Raw genomic sequence first — 15,000 nt, 5'->3', positions numbered from 1 at the left:
AGCACAACGTGCGTGAAAATGATAAATGAACAGGCTAAATAAATTAATGTTTTTTTTTATGATGATGACGATGATGATGACGATGATGTTGATGACGATGATGATGATGAAAATGATGATAATGATAATAATAATAATAATAATAATAATAATAATAATAATAATAATAAAATAATAATAATAATAATTATAGTTATTATTATTATTATTATTATTATTATTATTATTATTATTATTATTATCATTATTATTATTATTAATAATAATAATAATAATAATAATAATAATAATAATAATAATAATAATAATAATAATAATAATAATAATAATAATAATAATAATAATAATAATAATAATAATAATAATATTATTATTATTATTATTATTATTATTATTATTATTATTATTATTATTATTATTATTATTATTATTATTATTATTATTATTAATATTATTATCCTTATTATTATTATTATTTTTATTATAAATTGCAGAGGCGCCAAGAGGTTGAAGGTTCTCAAGACGCCTCGCCTGGAGGCGCGCCACGTGGAGACGAAGATCCCTTTAGTGTGCTGGAGGGAGTGACAGAGGAAGAGGTGGGCATGGCGGGGACAGACAAGGAAGGGGCAGGCGCAGTTACCCTGGCCCAAGGCAGAATTACTTGTGCTTGGTGATAGTCTGGTTAGGCACTTAGTGCGTTTTGTGCCAGAAACAGGAAGCGTATGTCGAGGGTCTGTTTGCGGGGGGCTGGGATGGGAAAGGTAGGCAGATAGACGCGTTTGGAAAATGATGGGACCAAGCCTATCGTTTTTCTCAGCGCTGGAGGGAATGACCTTGCTAAGATCAGGAGTGAGGAGCTATTCAGGAAGTTTAGGCAGGTTTTGGATAAGATTAGGGACAAGGGAGGGATCTCTGTTGTATGTGGTGTCTTGCCGACGAGGGGACTTGGTGCAGAGTGGCTGCTGTCCAGGGATATTACAGTGAATCACAGACTCGTGAATTATCATTCCTCACTCGAAATACACAACTTCATCTAAATTATGAAACTGAACTTAATCATGAAACTCTGATAACAAAGGCCTAACAGCATCAGGAAAAGTGCTGCTTCAAAGGTTCGTTTGATGCTCACCTCTCAGCGGTTGAGGAGAGTGCGTGTAGGACACTTTCTCCTTGCATACAAGGGGAAAATGTGCACAGGGAAATATGTGCAGAGATACAGTAATTTGCCACCGAGAAAAATATCGAAGGGGACTCTAGAGTGTCGACATTACGATAAAACTGACGCCGCAAGTATAAATACAAAAAAAAAAATAATAGATAATTAGTTATTAAACAAACAATGAACAAACCACTGAATCATAATGAACAAGGATATTTCTCTTATCCCTACCCAAGCTTCTCAGAGTCACGAATCGAGTGGTGAATATGCAACAATGAATTGTAACAGCTATCTCTCCTCACTCAACCCTCTCACTCCTATACACGATCTTTCTTTTCATCACCAACAACTTATCACACATTTATCTTTTGCACTATAAACTCTTCAATATTTCTGCAGTCTTGAAAAACGCACACAAGATTAACCTCCCACTCTTTCCTTCTTGTCTCTCCTGTCTACACGCCAACAATTTCTTAATGTGCTCTGAAGGTTAATGGATGGGAGGCAAGAAGCACAGACGACACACAACACTGGAAGGAGAAACAACCACACCTCTCGTCTCGTTACAGAAAAGGTGGTGATGAGGAAACACATAAACAGACAGTAACGCGCTCTCTCTCTCTCTCTCTCTCTCTCTCTCTCTCTCTCTCTCCCTTTTTTTACTCACCCTTTCCCCACTTTACAGTCACTTGGTACTGAGCGGGTGGTACTCAGGTCATACAGGCCTCTGGTCATATGATCCTCAAGAAAGATCGGCCTGAGTACAAATTAATCCACACACACCAATATAACGTTTGCCAACCCATCCACCACTTCTTCAAACACATCCACCCATCCACTCATTGGCAACCCATCCACTACTTACTCAATCACATCCACACATCCACTCAGTCATTGAGCCATATCCACCCACTCACATTCACCCACTCACAGCCGTAACTCCATCTATCCACCGACTGACACTCACAAACCCATCCACTTCTATTAGCTCACCCATCCAGCCACCCACTCAGCAATATCCACTCATCCAGGACTATCCTGAGTCTCCCCCAGCTTGTCGGCCAGACACCAAGAGACCCTCGGGAAGTCTGGGAAGGGCCTGCTGCCTCACCCACGCCTACGCCACATGCTGCCGCACGACGAGCCTCGCCAGGTCCATACCATAGGACACCACAAACAGATGACACCCCTGAAGGCTCTGCGCACAGAGCGATACCGCCTCAGCGCGATTCCCACCGTGGTGCGACCAACTAACAGTTAGTTCCTCTCTATACATTAACCTTACGTTTAGGTTTAAGCCTCCCCCAATCCCCACTGTATATTTTCAGAGTAACAACTTCAATATAAATTAACCGTTTATTATTATACCTTTTTTTTATCACCCACCGCACACTACCTACAGGCCCACCCGCCCATCCATCCACCAGTCTCCTACCAACTAACCCACCCGGATCCCACCAACACTCACCCACCCGTCAACACAGTTCTACCCAATTTAAAGATTGGATGTGGCTGATGATCAAGTAAAGATGTCACAGAGTGGTCATTAATTAGGGAAAGGTGTACCAAGTGGCAGTCAAGGGCCTAAACACCAGTTATACAGCTTTGTGACCCGTCTCTCATCGGCCCCCCACACACATACACACACACACATACTTCCACAGAGGGCAGTGAAGTGAGTGGGAGTGCATTGTTATCACCACCACACCACACTATCATAATACCACACCATCTTATCCTTGGCTCCCCGTGTCGCCCTGCCAAGCCCTGCCCCGCCCCGCCGCAGCTAAGGTAAGAAATTCCCGTCTCTCTACGTCAACATTAAGCACAATTTCCAGGTTTTACAGATGTTTCCAGGTGATATTTAGACTCTCTCTTGTCTCCCTTTTTCCTGCCACTATCTCCAACATCACCGTGACCACTGCCTTTCGCTTTACTGACAGCGTCATATACTAGTAAAGAAAGAAAGTGGCAGACAAGGCACGATTGTTTACGTGGAGGAACCAGGAGAGTTGTCAGGAACAGCCCATCACACGGCTACTCAGGAGGATCCTGTATCTTGTACGTCACTAGACTATAAGATTATAAGGTTATGGGATGTTCCGAGAAGTAGTAATATAACGACTTGTGGGTGAGACGCTTCAAGCTTCCTTGACGATACGGCTCCGCGGCTTCACGAGACGAGGCAGGAGCTAACGAGGGCATCGGTTCTCCCAGACACTCGTGTCTGCCTTGTACTCCTATGGAGGTAAAGACGGAACATCCTCAGTTCTTTCAATGGCACAGAATACAGATGCTTGGGTCCTCGGCGAAGCAACCCACGGAGACGGAAAATCAGCCTTCACACCTCCAAGTTTACTGAACTCAGCTTGCTGTAGAATATTCTGCTTTGACGTAATCAGCGCTCAATGCTTAACCCTTCAGCTTACCTGTCAACACTGTGAACACTGAGGTGTGTTTCCTTCCGAAACCTCTTGACTGTCTCCTCTGCCCCTTGACTTCCCTCGCACCAAGGCTTCAGTATAAAGAACAACTGGTGTGCTCCTGATCTTGAGTTTATTATAGAGTAACTCCTGCTACCTGGTGAGCAAAGGAGGAACAGATACATTGGTGCCAAGGCGTTCATTACAGCGATGCCACGTTCAACGCCATTTGACACGTTTCTCTTTCTCCTTTATCTCTTTCACCTCGGGGAACATTCACGTGTTCTTAGCAGAGTCGACAATGTTATGCTTAAAACTGAGAAGCGCCCGAGCATTACCTCGTGCAGCAAACTTGACAGGTGCAAGATAAGAATTAGAGAAGACAGTTTTCTCGTCAATTAACAGAGGCTATGTCCTTAAGATTATCATTGTTGTGCTTTGCAGTACTGCCCCTCTTCCTCCTCTTCCTCTTCCTCCATTATAGTCTGATGTGTCTCAGAACAATTTATTCAGACTTTAGAACAATTCATTACTGAGTGAGTCTAATACGAGTCTTTTGCTGGGAACACATCTGGAAAAAAACAATATATTAGTGCATACACAACAATATATTAGTGCATTATGTGGCGCTTCAAAGGTGAAATATCAGCACAGAAATATGTGTTGCTGCTTGTATAAGTAAAACTGAAGGACGAAAGGATTCGCGTTTGCTCACTTGCAGAACAAGTGGTTCCATTCCATGCTGTCGTCACAGTCAATAGGGTGGCTACACAGGCACGCGCAAGAACTCTTTGACCACTGCACTCTGTGGCCAGCAGCAATCCTTTCCTGGCACTGACGTTTATACTCTGGGTCACATTCACACGCGCAAATTTCGTTATTAAATTTCTGTTGGTAAAATAGATCAATTAATAACTGTATATAAATAAACAATGAGGGATAATATTCTAAACTTGGTTCTAATAGATTAATTCCTCTTATATGAAGCGCCAAGAGATAATTCTAGAGCAACTCTGTATGTCGCCCCACAAAGATTTTTTCGATTCAATTGCTACTACTACTACTACTACTACTACTACTGCCACTACTACGTATTACTACAACTTACAACGTACAACATTTCAATTATAAGTGTTGTTTGTACAAAAGTGAGACTTTGCCCTTGCCTCGTTCTGTTTGCAGGTAGTATTTTTACAGTCACAGGCGCACTTCAAATGTTCCTCTACCTCGACTGATGTACAGATGGCCAGGTGATCTGCTCCTCTCTTAAAGGCTTCCACCTGAGTGAAAAGTAAAATTAAATACGAACATAGATCTTCCTGTCACTTGGTGTGCTGTGTTTTCCTACAGTTGCTGTTTCTCTTCATTTTTTTTTTTTTTTCAAGTCTGTCAACTTACTTTCTGGGTCTTCGTTCTGGAGTTCGTTGGCAGGCACTTCATCGGGTATTCCGAGCAGAAGAGACCTGTGCACTGCGGGATCTTGACCACGTTGGGCTTCACCTGCAGTCACAATCCATTGTGATCTATTAAGCATGATAATCCACCTAGCTGCACCACTCAACTTTACAATTGTCTACAATGTTCCAACATCAAATGCGAAAGTAACAAGAACGGCTACTATGTTTTAATAACACAAAAGCTGAATCGACTATTGATGTGTTCTCAGAACTTACATAGTCAAAGCCATCAGGAACCTTCAGTTGAACAAAGGACTCTTTGGGGCCCTTGCATCTCACGCTTTTTATATGATTAGACAAATCTTTCCTCTGTTTATCGTTTTCCGCGCATTTCGGAAGAGATCCTGCCAGGTGAAATGGATTAGAATGTAGTTCAAAGAAGATAAAAAGAAAGTTTCATACACACACACACACACACACACACACACACACACACACACACACACACACACACACACACACACACACACACACACACACACACACACACACACACACATACATAAGAACATAAGAACATAAGAAATAAGGGAAGCTGCAAGAAGCGACCAGGATTACACGTGGCAGTCCCTGTATGAAATATACCTACCTATATCCATCTATTATCCCCATCCATAAACTTGTCTAATCTTCTCTTAAAGCTCTCTAGTGTCCTAGCACTAACAACATGATTACTGAGTCCGTTCCACACACACACACACACACACACACACACACACACACACACACACACACTGACACACATACATACATACATACACACACAAAACACACACACACACACACACACACACACACACACACACACACACACACACACACACACGGCTTGGTGGTGCAATGGTTAGCGATATCGCGTCACAGCCAGGAGGTCCTTTTTCGATTCCCGGGCAAGGGCATGTGTTTTTGAGCGGTTTTCTCTGTTGTCTAGCCTCTGTTTAACTAACAGTAATTAAGTACAGAACCTGGTGCAAGTCGGGAGCAGTGACCCGCTGTTTAGGGGAGACAAACAAATTCCTGAAAAAAATACTCTGGGTCACCTGATCATCCCTTATCTGGTCTCCCTGCGCCCTGTGGCAGACAAAGCATAGGAATGTAGATAACACTATGTAACAAAATTTCACTTTCGTGTTGGCCTTGGCCCTAAACCATAATTTTCCAGTTATTTCACTTTAAAGAAAATAGAAAAAAAAATTTAATCCTAAAACTTTGATTTTGTGGTTAGAACACTGAATTTACATTTTTGCCATATTTCATTAATGTATGGGTTACTGCTGGTTTTCATGTCAGGTAAAGACTTGCAGAATCTCAGTTGCTTATCTAATTGCTTTTGAAATGTTGCAAACAAGTTAAAACAATAAAAGAAAGAATATAAAGAGTTGTAAAGTTTTCTAATTGTAGCAAAATCATTCTTGAACTGACCAGATCTAGCAAGAAATTTCTCATATTTAGAAGAATTTGCTTACATTTCAGAAAGCTTCTCAGATCTTCCAGATTGTTGTACCATACACTGACATTTTTTTGAAGTTTCTAGAACATTTTAGAGCATTCTATTCAATGTAAACATTTCCGGAATATTTTAGAACTTTCTAGAATATAGTAGAAATATGTGGAGGTATCAAGAATTTTCTAGAATATACAGAATTTTTTTAGAATGATTAAAAATATTCTAAAGTAGGTTCAAGAATATTTTTAGAAAGATTGAAAACATTCTGGAACACATTCTAGAAAGACTAAGAATTTTCTAGATTATTGCTTGACATTATAAAAGTAGGGGCTTGCAGACCACCAGTCGGTTCTGTTTTGGGTGCCTGAGAAGACATATCGCAAGAGGTGAAATGGCATCAAGAGACTGCACTCATTCTTCAGATGCATTCTGTTAGATGTGGTTAATTTATCAAGACAAGAGCAAAGAAGTTCTCTGTGACAACATTTGAAAAATTTGTGAAATTTTGTGAAAATTTAGTGAAAAATCATTCTAAAAGCCACAAAAGCAAAGTTTGACAGGAATAATGGACATTTTCTATTGTTCTGCAATGAAAAGAGTTGGAAAATAACACTTGCTAGTCAAAGACAAAAATCGTTTTCCATAGTGTGATTAATTAATGTGTAGATTTTGAGTCGGTATGGCTGCATTGTACTTGAAACGAGATAGATGGGAAGGTGTTATGCTGGATAGGGTTATGGCTTAGCGACAGGCGACAAAGAGTTGTAATAAACGGCTCGAAATCCGAGTGGGGTCATGTAATTAGTGGGGTACCACAGGGATCAGTATTAGGGCCATTATTATTTCTAATATATAGCAATGACTTGGATAGTGGAATTAGCAGTGATGTTAGTAAATTTGCAGATGACACAAAGATAGGTAGATTAATTATGTCAGAATCGGATGCCATCGCCTTGCAGGCGGATTTAGATAGGATGAATGAATGGTCAGACAGATGGCAAATGCAATTTAATATCAATAAATGCAAAGTAGTTAGCGTAGGTGGAGGAAACACACACAGTAGGTACACATTAAACAACGAAACTCTGGTAGGTACAAGGTACAAGAAAGATTTAGGAGTTATAGTTAGCTCTGAACTCCGTCTAGGAAAACAATGCATAGAGGCCAGAAACAGGGCAAACAGGGTACTAGGATTCATTTTTAGGAGTGTTAAAAGTAGAAGGCTGGAAGTAATATTAAAGTTATACATGGCGCTGGTCAGACCTCATCTAGACTACGCTGTGCAGTTCTGATCCCCATATTACAGGAAAGATATAGGTCTATTAGAATCAGTACAGAGGAGAATGACTAAAAGGATACAGGGGATGAGGAGTATTCCTTACGAGGCGAGATTGAAGTTGTTAAATTTACATTCTTTAGAGAGACGTAGGTTAAGGGTGGACCTGATAAAAGTCTTTAAGTGGTATAAGGGTTATAACAAGGGGGATGTAAGCAAAATTCTTAGGATCAGCAACCAGGATAGAACAAGAAATAACGGGTTCAAGCTTGAAAAATTTAGGTTTAGGAAGGAGATAGGAAAAAATTGGCTCTCAAATAGAGTGGTAGATGAGTGGAACGAACTCAGTAATTATGTTGTTAGTGCTAGGGCATTAGAGAGCTTTAAGAGAAGATTGGATAGGTTTATGGATGAGGATAATAGATGAAAATAGGTAGGTATATTTTATAGAGGGACTGCCACTTGTAAGCCTGGTCGCTTCTTGCAGCTTCCCTATTTCTTATGTTCTTATGAAATACCAGTAGACCATTAATTATCATTTTTACTATTACACACACACACACACACACACACACACACACACACACACACACACACACACACACACACACACACTTTTTACCGTAGCACAGCGCTGCCACCAGCGCAAGCAAGAGCACGATCTTCATTGCCGTCGTCAGCGTGCAGGGCAAGACTTAGTGCTTCCGTCGGCCAGGCAATGGTGGCGCAGCCACGCTCCAGTCGCGTTTTATAGGAAATCAGTAATCTCCCTCCAGATACTGTGCACTGAAGTGATCAGTGCGTCATTATAGGGTAAAATTTGTGTGAGGCCGCCATGAGGCTTCCGCAAAAGCTTTTATCTCCCGATGGCAGTCGCCGACACTGGAAACTGTTGGCGGCAGAAGGGGATAATTTTTAATACCATTAATAATTCTGAGATACATTTATGTTTTAGAAAATGAGATTAGTATTGCTGCTGAAACGATGATTACTCCCACTGAGGTCGAAAGCACTGTTCAGGGGGGTGCTGTGAACTTATCATTAAACCCAGCTGTGACCTCACTGAACGTTTCCCTTTGTGTCTCACAACACAAGGGGGCAGTCACAGCCTGCCCTCTAAAGACAACTCTCTTCCTCCACACAAAACTACAAGCACTTAATAACACACACACCCTTCACTCAAAAATTTCAAAATTATCATGGCGACTCCTACACCAGCCTCGGAGTCCCCATCTGGGGAGGGGACCATAAATGTCCCCAGGTCGGACTGCCTTTCTGTCGACGACTCTAAGTGTCTTGACACTGCCCTCAACTTTTTCTTCATTAACTTCTGCAACATTCGCGGTCTAAGATCTAATTTTCAATCTGTAGAACACCACCTCTCCTCTTCTAAACCTCATCTTCTTCTCCTCACTGAGACTCAGGCGTATGAGGCAACTGACAGTAGCCCCTTTTCTGTTCCCTCCTACTTTCTCTATCCTCATTTTCGATCCAAAGCTGGATGTTGCGTTTATGTGCGCAATGACTTATCCTGCTCTTGTGCCCACGCTCTTGAATCTTCCGAGTATTCCACCATCTGGCTACGACGACAGAGTCACTCTCAAAGTAAATTTATCTGTGCTGTATACCTCTCACCTAACTCCTCACTACTTAGCTTCCAAAGTGGAGCACATTCTGACCCTCTTCCCTTTTGCAGAGATCTCCATTTCTGGAGACTTCAATGTTCACCACCAGCTTTGGATTTCCTCTCCCTTCACTGACCATCCTGGTGAACTAGCCTTCAACTTTGCTATCCTCCACGACCTAGAGCAATTGGTGCTACACCCTACTCGTATTCCTGACCGTCTTGGAGATACGCCCAACATTCTTGATCTTTTCCTGACCTCTAATCCTGCTTATGCTGTCACCACCCTCTCTTCTTCGTTGGGCTCCTCTGATCACAATCTCATATCTGTATCTTGTCCTATTGCTCCAATCCTTCCTCAGGATCCCCTAAGCGAAGGTGCCTCTGGCGTTTTGCCTCTGCTAGTTGGGAGGACCTGAGGAGGTATTTTGCTGATTTTCCTTGGAATGACTACTGCTTCCGTGTCAGAGACCCGTCTTTGTGTGCTGAGCGCATAACAGAGGTGATAGTGTCTGGCTGTCTGGCATGGAGGTGTACATTCCTCACTCTTTTTCTCGACCTAAACCTTACAAACCTTGGTTTGACACAGCTTGTTCTCGTGCTATACATGATAGGGAAGTGGCCCACAAAAGGTACTTAAGCCTTCCATCACCAGAATCTTATGCACTTAATATTTCTGCCCGGAACCATGCCAAGTCTGTTCTCCAACTAGCCAAAAACTCCTTCATTAACAGAAAGTGTCAAAACCTTTCAAGATCTAACTCCCCTCGTGACTTCTGGCATCTAGCCAAAAATATCTCCAATAACTTTACGTCTTCTTCTTTCCCTCCTTTATTTCAATGAGATGACACCACTGCTATCACATCTATTTCTAAAGCTGAACTCTTCGCTCAAACCTTTGCTAAAAACTCTATCTTGGACGATTCTGGGCTTGTTCCTCCCTCTCCTCCACCCTCTGACTACTTCATGCTACCAATTAAAATTCTTCGCATTGATGTTTTCCATGCCCTCGCTGGCCTAAACCCTCGGAAGGCTTATGGACCTGATGGGGTCCCTCCTATTGTTCTCCGAAGCTGTGCCTCCGTGCTTGCACCTTGCCTAGTCAAACTCTTCCAGCTCAGTCTGTCAACATCTATCTTTCCTTCTTGCTGGAAGTTTCCCTACATTCAGCCTGTTCCTAAAAAGGGTGACCGTTCTAATCCCTCATACTACCGTCCTATTGCTTTAATTTCCTGCCTATCTAAAGTTTTTGAATCTATTCTCAACAGGAAGATTATTAAACATCTATCACTTCACAACCTTCTATCTGATCGCCAGTATGGGTTCCATCAAGGCCACTCTACTGGTGATCTTCTGGCTTTCCTTACTGAGTCTTTTGGTGAAACTTTTGCTGTTGCCTTGGACATATCAAAAGCTTTTGATAAAGTCTGGCACAAAGCTTTGATTTCCAAACTACCCTCCTACAGCTTCTATCCTTCTCTCTGTAACTTCATCTCAAGTTTCCTTTCTGACCGTTCTATTGCTGCTGTGGTAGACGGTCACTGTTCTTCTCCTAAATCTATTAACAGTGGTGTTCCTCAGGGTTCTGTCCTGTCACCCACTCTCTTCTTATTATTCATTAATGATCTTCTAAACCAAACTTCTTGTCCTATCCACTCCTACGGTGATGATACCACCCTGCACTTTTCCACGTCTTTTCATAGACGTCCAACCCTTCAGGAGGTAAACATTTCACGCAGGTAAGCCACAGAACGCTTGACTTCTGATCTTTCTAAAATTTCTGACTGGGGCAGAGCAAACTTGGTATTGTTCAATGCCTCAAAAACTCAATTCCTCCATCTATCAACTCGACATAACCTTCTAGACAACTATCCTTTCTTCTTCAATGACACTCAACTTTCCCCCTCTTCTACGCTGAACATCCTCGGTCTGTCCTTTACTTATAATCTGAACTGGAAACTTCACATCTCATCTCTAGTTAAAACAGCTTCTATGAAGTTAGGTGTTCTGAGACGTCTCCGCCAATTTTTCTCACCCCTCCCCCCAGCCACTAACTCTGTACAAGGGCCTTATCCATCCATGTGTGGAGTATGCTTCATATGTCTGGGGGTTCCACTCATACTGCTCTTCTAGACAGGGTGGAATCAAAAGCTTTTCGTCTCATCAACTCCTCTCCTCTAACGGATTGTCTTCAGTCTCTCTCTCATCGCCACAATGTTGCATCTCTAGCTGTCTTCTACCGCTATTTTCATGCTAACTGCTCTTCTGATCTTGCTAACTGCATGCCTCCCATCCTTCCTCGGCCTCGCTGCACAAGACTTTCTTCTTTCTCTCACCCCTATTCTGTCCACCTCTCTAACGCAAGAGTCAACCAGTATTCTCAATCATTCATCCCTTTCTCTGGTAAACTCTGGAACTCCTTGACTGCTTCTGTATTTCTACCTTCCTATGACTTGAATTCCTTCAAGAGGGAGGTTTCAAGACACTTATCCTTCAATTTTTTACTACCGCTTTGGACCCTTTTATGGGACTGGCATTTCAGTGGGCATTTTTTTTTATTGGATCTTTGCTGCCCTTGGCCAGTGTCCCTCCTACATAAAAAAAAAAAAAAACAACGCGGGGTATAAACTCGCGTAGATGTTTTTTTTAAACGAAACGTATTTGACTTACAAGTCATGATGCTTATATTCCTAGCTAGCGTAAAGATCACCGGAAACAAGAACATGTGCTTATTTTCTCGAACGAAACCTAAGTGACTTCCGCATAACAAACACACTTTTCATCCTCCCAGCACTCTCTCTCTCTCTCTCTCTCTCTCTCTCTCTCTCTCTCTCTCTCTCTCTCTCTCTCTCTCTCTCTCTCTCCCTTCTTTATGAAGAAGAAGAAAACGCCCTCGAGACGAGACTGGTTGGTGACTGTAGTGAGAGGCACGCCGCCATTCGAGTTTTGTGGTCGGGCTCGTGAGCCAAGGAAACGTTTGTGTATGCCTGGTGGACGACTAGAGGACATCACGGCAGCATGTGACGAGGCAGGCAGCGCAGCAGAAAATAATGCCATTTTTGTCATCCACGCAGGCACTAATGACGTTGAGAACACCAGATCCGAGGAGTTGATGGAGAAGTACAAGAGGATGATTCAGCGGTATAAGACTAAATCTCAAAATATCACTGTTTCAGACATCCTCCCCCGGACCAGAGCGCCGACCACTTTCTATGATAGAGCCTTTAGTACTAACAGCTGTCTAAGATCTCTCTGTGCAGATGAAGGTGTGGACTACGTGAACCTCTGGGACGACTTCTTTAATAAACCCTTCCTATTCCGGGATGGCGGATTGCACCTCAACGGAGTGGGAGCAGCACGACTCGGGAGGCTGCTAAGTAACATAGTTTCTGGTTTCAGGCCAAAGAATGCCCAGCAGGATCGCGCAGCCTCATCTACATAAAAAAATCTCCCCACCTACTCGAAATAAGCGTACGGTCTTCTTTGTGAACGCTCGTAGCTTGCGTAACAAATTTTCATAGTTAAAATAAATAGCGTTCACAGAAGATTACGATATAATAGGCGTAACAGAGTCATGGTTAAATGTAGAAGTCCGAGACTATATAGCAGTATATAAAATTCTCGGTTCCATAATATTTGAAAAAAAGTCGTGTAAATAAAAATGGAGACGGCATCTTATTCTACATCAAAGCCAGCCTCGACCCAGTGCTGTTATCAAAACCTCTCATTGAAAACGTAGATGCTCTATTTATATTATGAAAGAATAATTACGGGACCAAACTTACGTACAGACTGCCAGCCCAGCCAATCCAGACTGAAAGCGACATTTTCCACCAAATTAGCGAGATAAGTGACACACACACGACGCCGTAATGGAGATTTTAATCTACCAGTGACTAGGTGGAGCGAATCACTCGCCTCACACCATGGGCACGACCTGTATAATAGCTTAAAAAAAGTTCACTAACACAGTTTGTGCAAAATCTGACATGTCTTTGACCTCCAGATTGCTACGAATGATGAATTAGTAGAAAATGTGAATGTAGGCGAGTTTAGCAATATTGACCACCGTGCAATCACCTTCATTATAAACTTTGTCTAACGAGTCAAATATAAACAAGGAAAAGTCCCTGACTAAAGAAAAGCAAATTTCTGTAAATTGAAATCTATGCTTAACCGAATCGACTGGAGTCACATACGTACCACCACGGATATTAATGCTCACTGGAAATTTTTCATGGATAGATACTTCAAGGCAGTGCAAGAGTGCGTACCTATGAAAAATCGTCGCCCCACTAAAAACGTTAAGCCTAAGTAGTGGAACATACAAATAGCTGAATGCTAGCCCGCCAAGAAGGATCTCCATAACAGATTAAAATCCTTCAGTAATAACTAAGAACACACTAAATTCATTGAGTTAAGACATAAAGCAAAGAGATTAATCAAACACAGTTCCATGTTGCGAACCAGAGTAAAACGAACCAGAAGGAATTTTATAGCTTTATCAGGGAAAAGAGAGTGATCACTTCAACTATTGGACCCATAATTGACGTAAATGGAGATTACACCGACGACGAGGAGCAAATTAGTAACATTCTAAACGCTTCCTTTGCCTCAGTATTTACAGAAGACCTCAGCGACATCCCTACGATGCCAACAGTCCAAATTAATAAGAACGATGTCCCAAGCAGCATCAATATAACAGAAAGTGACGTGCCAAAATGCATCGATAAACTTAAAGTAAGCAAGTCACCCGGGCCTGACACGATCTCGCCCAGCATCTTAAAAGAAGCGAAATCCGAATTAGTTAAACCACTGACCGTATTGTTCAATAAATCCCTGCAGTCCGGTACAATGCCTGATGAATGGAAGCTTGCTAATATAACTCCTATTTTCAAAAAAAGGCAGGAAATCTTTACCATATAATTACTGGCCAATTAGCTTAACCTCAGTCGTATGCAAAATGCTTGAAACACTAATAAGAGACAAACTCGTTAATCACTTAGAAGAAAACAACTTGCTTAAAAATACTCAACACGGCTTCCACAACAAACGCTCTTGTTTGACGAACCTCTTACACTTCTATGATATTCTGAACCAGTACGACGAGAGTAAAGTGGCCTATTGATTTTCAATAGGCCTTCGACAAAGTCCCCCACAAACGTTTACTGAATAAACTAAAATCACACGGTATCCAAGGCGAGCTGTTGAGATGGGTTGAAAACTTGCTAAACAACCATAAACTAGGAGTAGTAATAAGTGGAGAAGCATACAAATGGACTAACGTAAACAGCGTTTGTTTGTTAGTGATTTACTTCCCTGCCCTCAGGAAATGGGGCACCTCATTTTTTCTATTTTCTTTCTTTCCTATAAAATTTCCTTCATTTTTTTTTTTTTCTCTAACCCCGTTGGGTATTTCTTTCCGACCTGTTTTCCAGTACGGCTTATGCCGCAGGGAGTGGAGGGTGGGGAGAAAGCCTTCTGTTTTCCTGTCCTTTTCTTCTACTATCATCTTAGTAATCCTAGATCAAGTCACCTCGTGAGGACCGCAAGGTCTGTAGTGGCCTGTTTTTTTTTCTATGTAACACTCTCTCTCTCTCTCTCTCTCTCTCTC

At 41.9% G+C, this 15,000-nt stretch overlaps 1 protein-coding gene and 1 long non-coding RNA gene across 3 annotated transcripts in view; one reads left to right on the top strand and one right to left on the bottom strand.

The window, feature by feature from the left end:
• LOC135090706 (uncharacterized) overlaps positions 1-3,543 on the top strand; it is a 7,160-nt gene extending 3,617 nt beyond the window's left edge. The window contains exons 3-4 of one of the 2 annotated variants that reach the window (XR_010262089.1): positions 495-596; positions 2,213-3,543. This is a non-coding gene — a long non-coding RNA (uncharacterized LOC135090706). Of the gene's footprint in view, positions 1-494; positions 1,797-2,212 lie in introns of those variants that run through there. The other variant, XR_010262088.1, reaches the window with a different exon arrangement.
• A 155-nt stretch (positions 3,544-3,698) lies between these two features.
• Positions 3,699-8,543, bottom strand: LOC135090704 (balbiani ring protein 3-like). Its single transcript, XM_063987709.1, has 6 exons — positions 8,385-8,543; positions 5,256-5,383; positions 4,981-5,082; positions 4,749-4,862; positions 4,298-4,470; positions 3,699-4,153 (listed from the first exon to the last, which is right to left on the bottom strand). The coding sequence occupies exons 1-6, from the start codon at positions 8,428-8,430 to the stop codon at positions 4,099-4,101; spliced, it is 618 nt and encodes a 205-aa protein (XP_063843779.1). The 5' UTR covers positions 8,431-8,543; the 3' UTR covers positions 3,699-4,098.
• Between the last annotated feature and the right edge of the window lie 6,457 nt (positions 8,544-15,000).

The sequence above is a fragment of the Scylla paramamosain genome, chromosome 35 (assembly GCF_035594125.1).
Source record: "Scylla paramamosain isolate STU-SP2022 chromosome 35, ASM3559412v1, whole genome shotgun sequence".
In the NCBI taxonomy this organism is placed as follows: Eukaryota; Metazoa; Arthropoda; class Malacostraca; order Decapoda; family Portunidae; genus Scylla; species Scylla paramamosain.
This window is presented reverse-complemented; position numbering and strand designations above follow the sequence as displayed.

Bases quoted from the DNA above. Each gene is read 5' to 3' on its own strand.
- LOC135090704 (XM_063987709.1), bottom strand. From the start codon at position 8,430: ATGAAGATCGTGCTCTTGCTTGCGCTGGTGGCAGCGCTGTGCTACG. The intron at 4,863-4,980 runs GTAAGTTGACAG...CTTTTCACTCAG, and splicing joins CCAGAACGAAGACCCAGAAA to GTGGAAGCCTTTAAGAGAGG. The intron at 4,471-4,748 runs GCAAGGGCAAAG...TTTTACCAACAG, and splicing joins CTACCTGCAAACAGAACGAG to AAATTTAATAACGAAATTTG.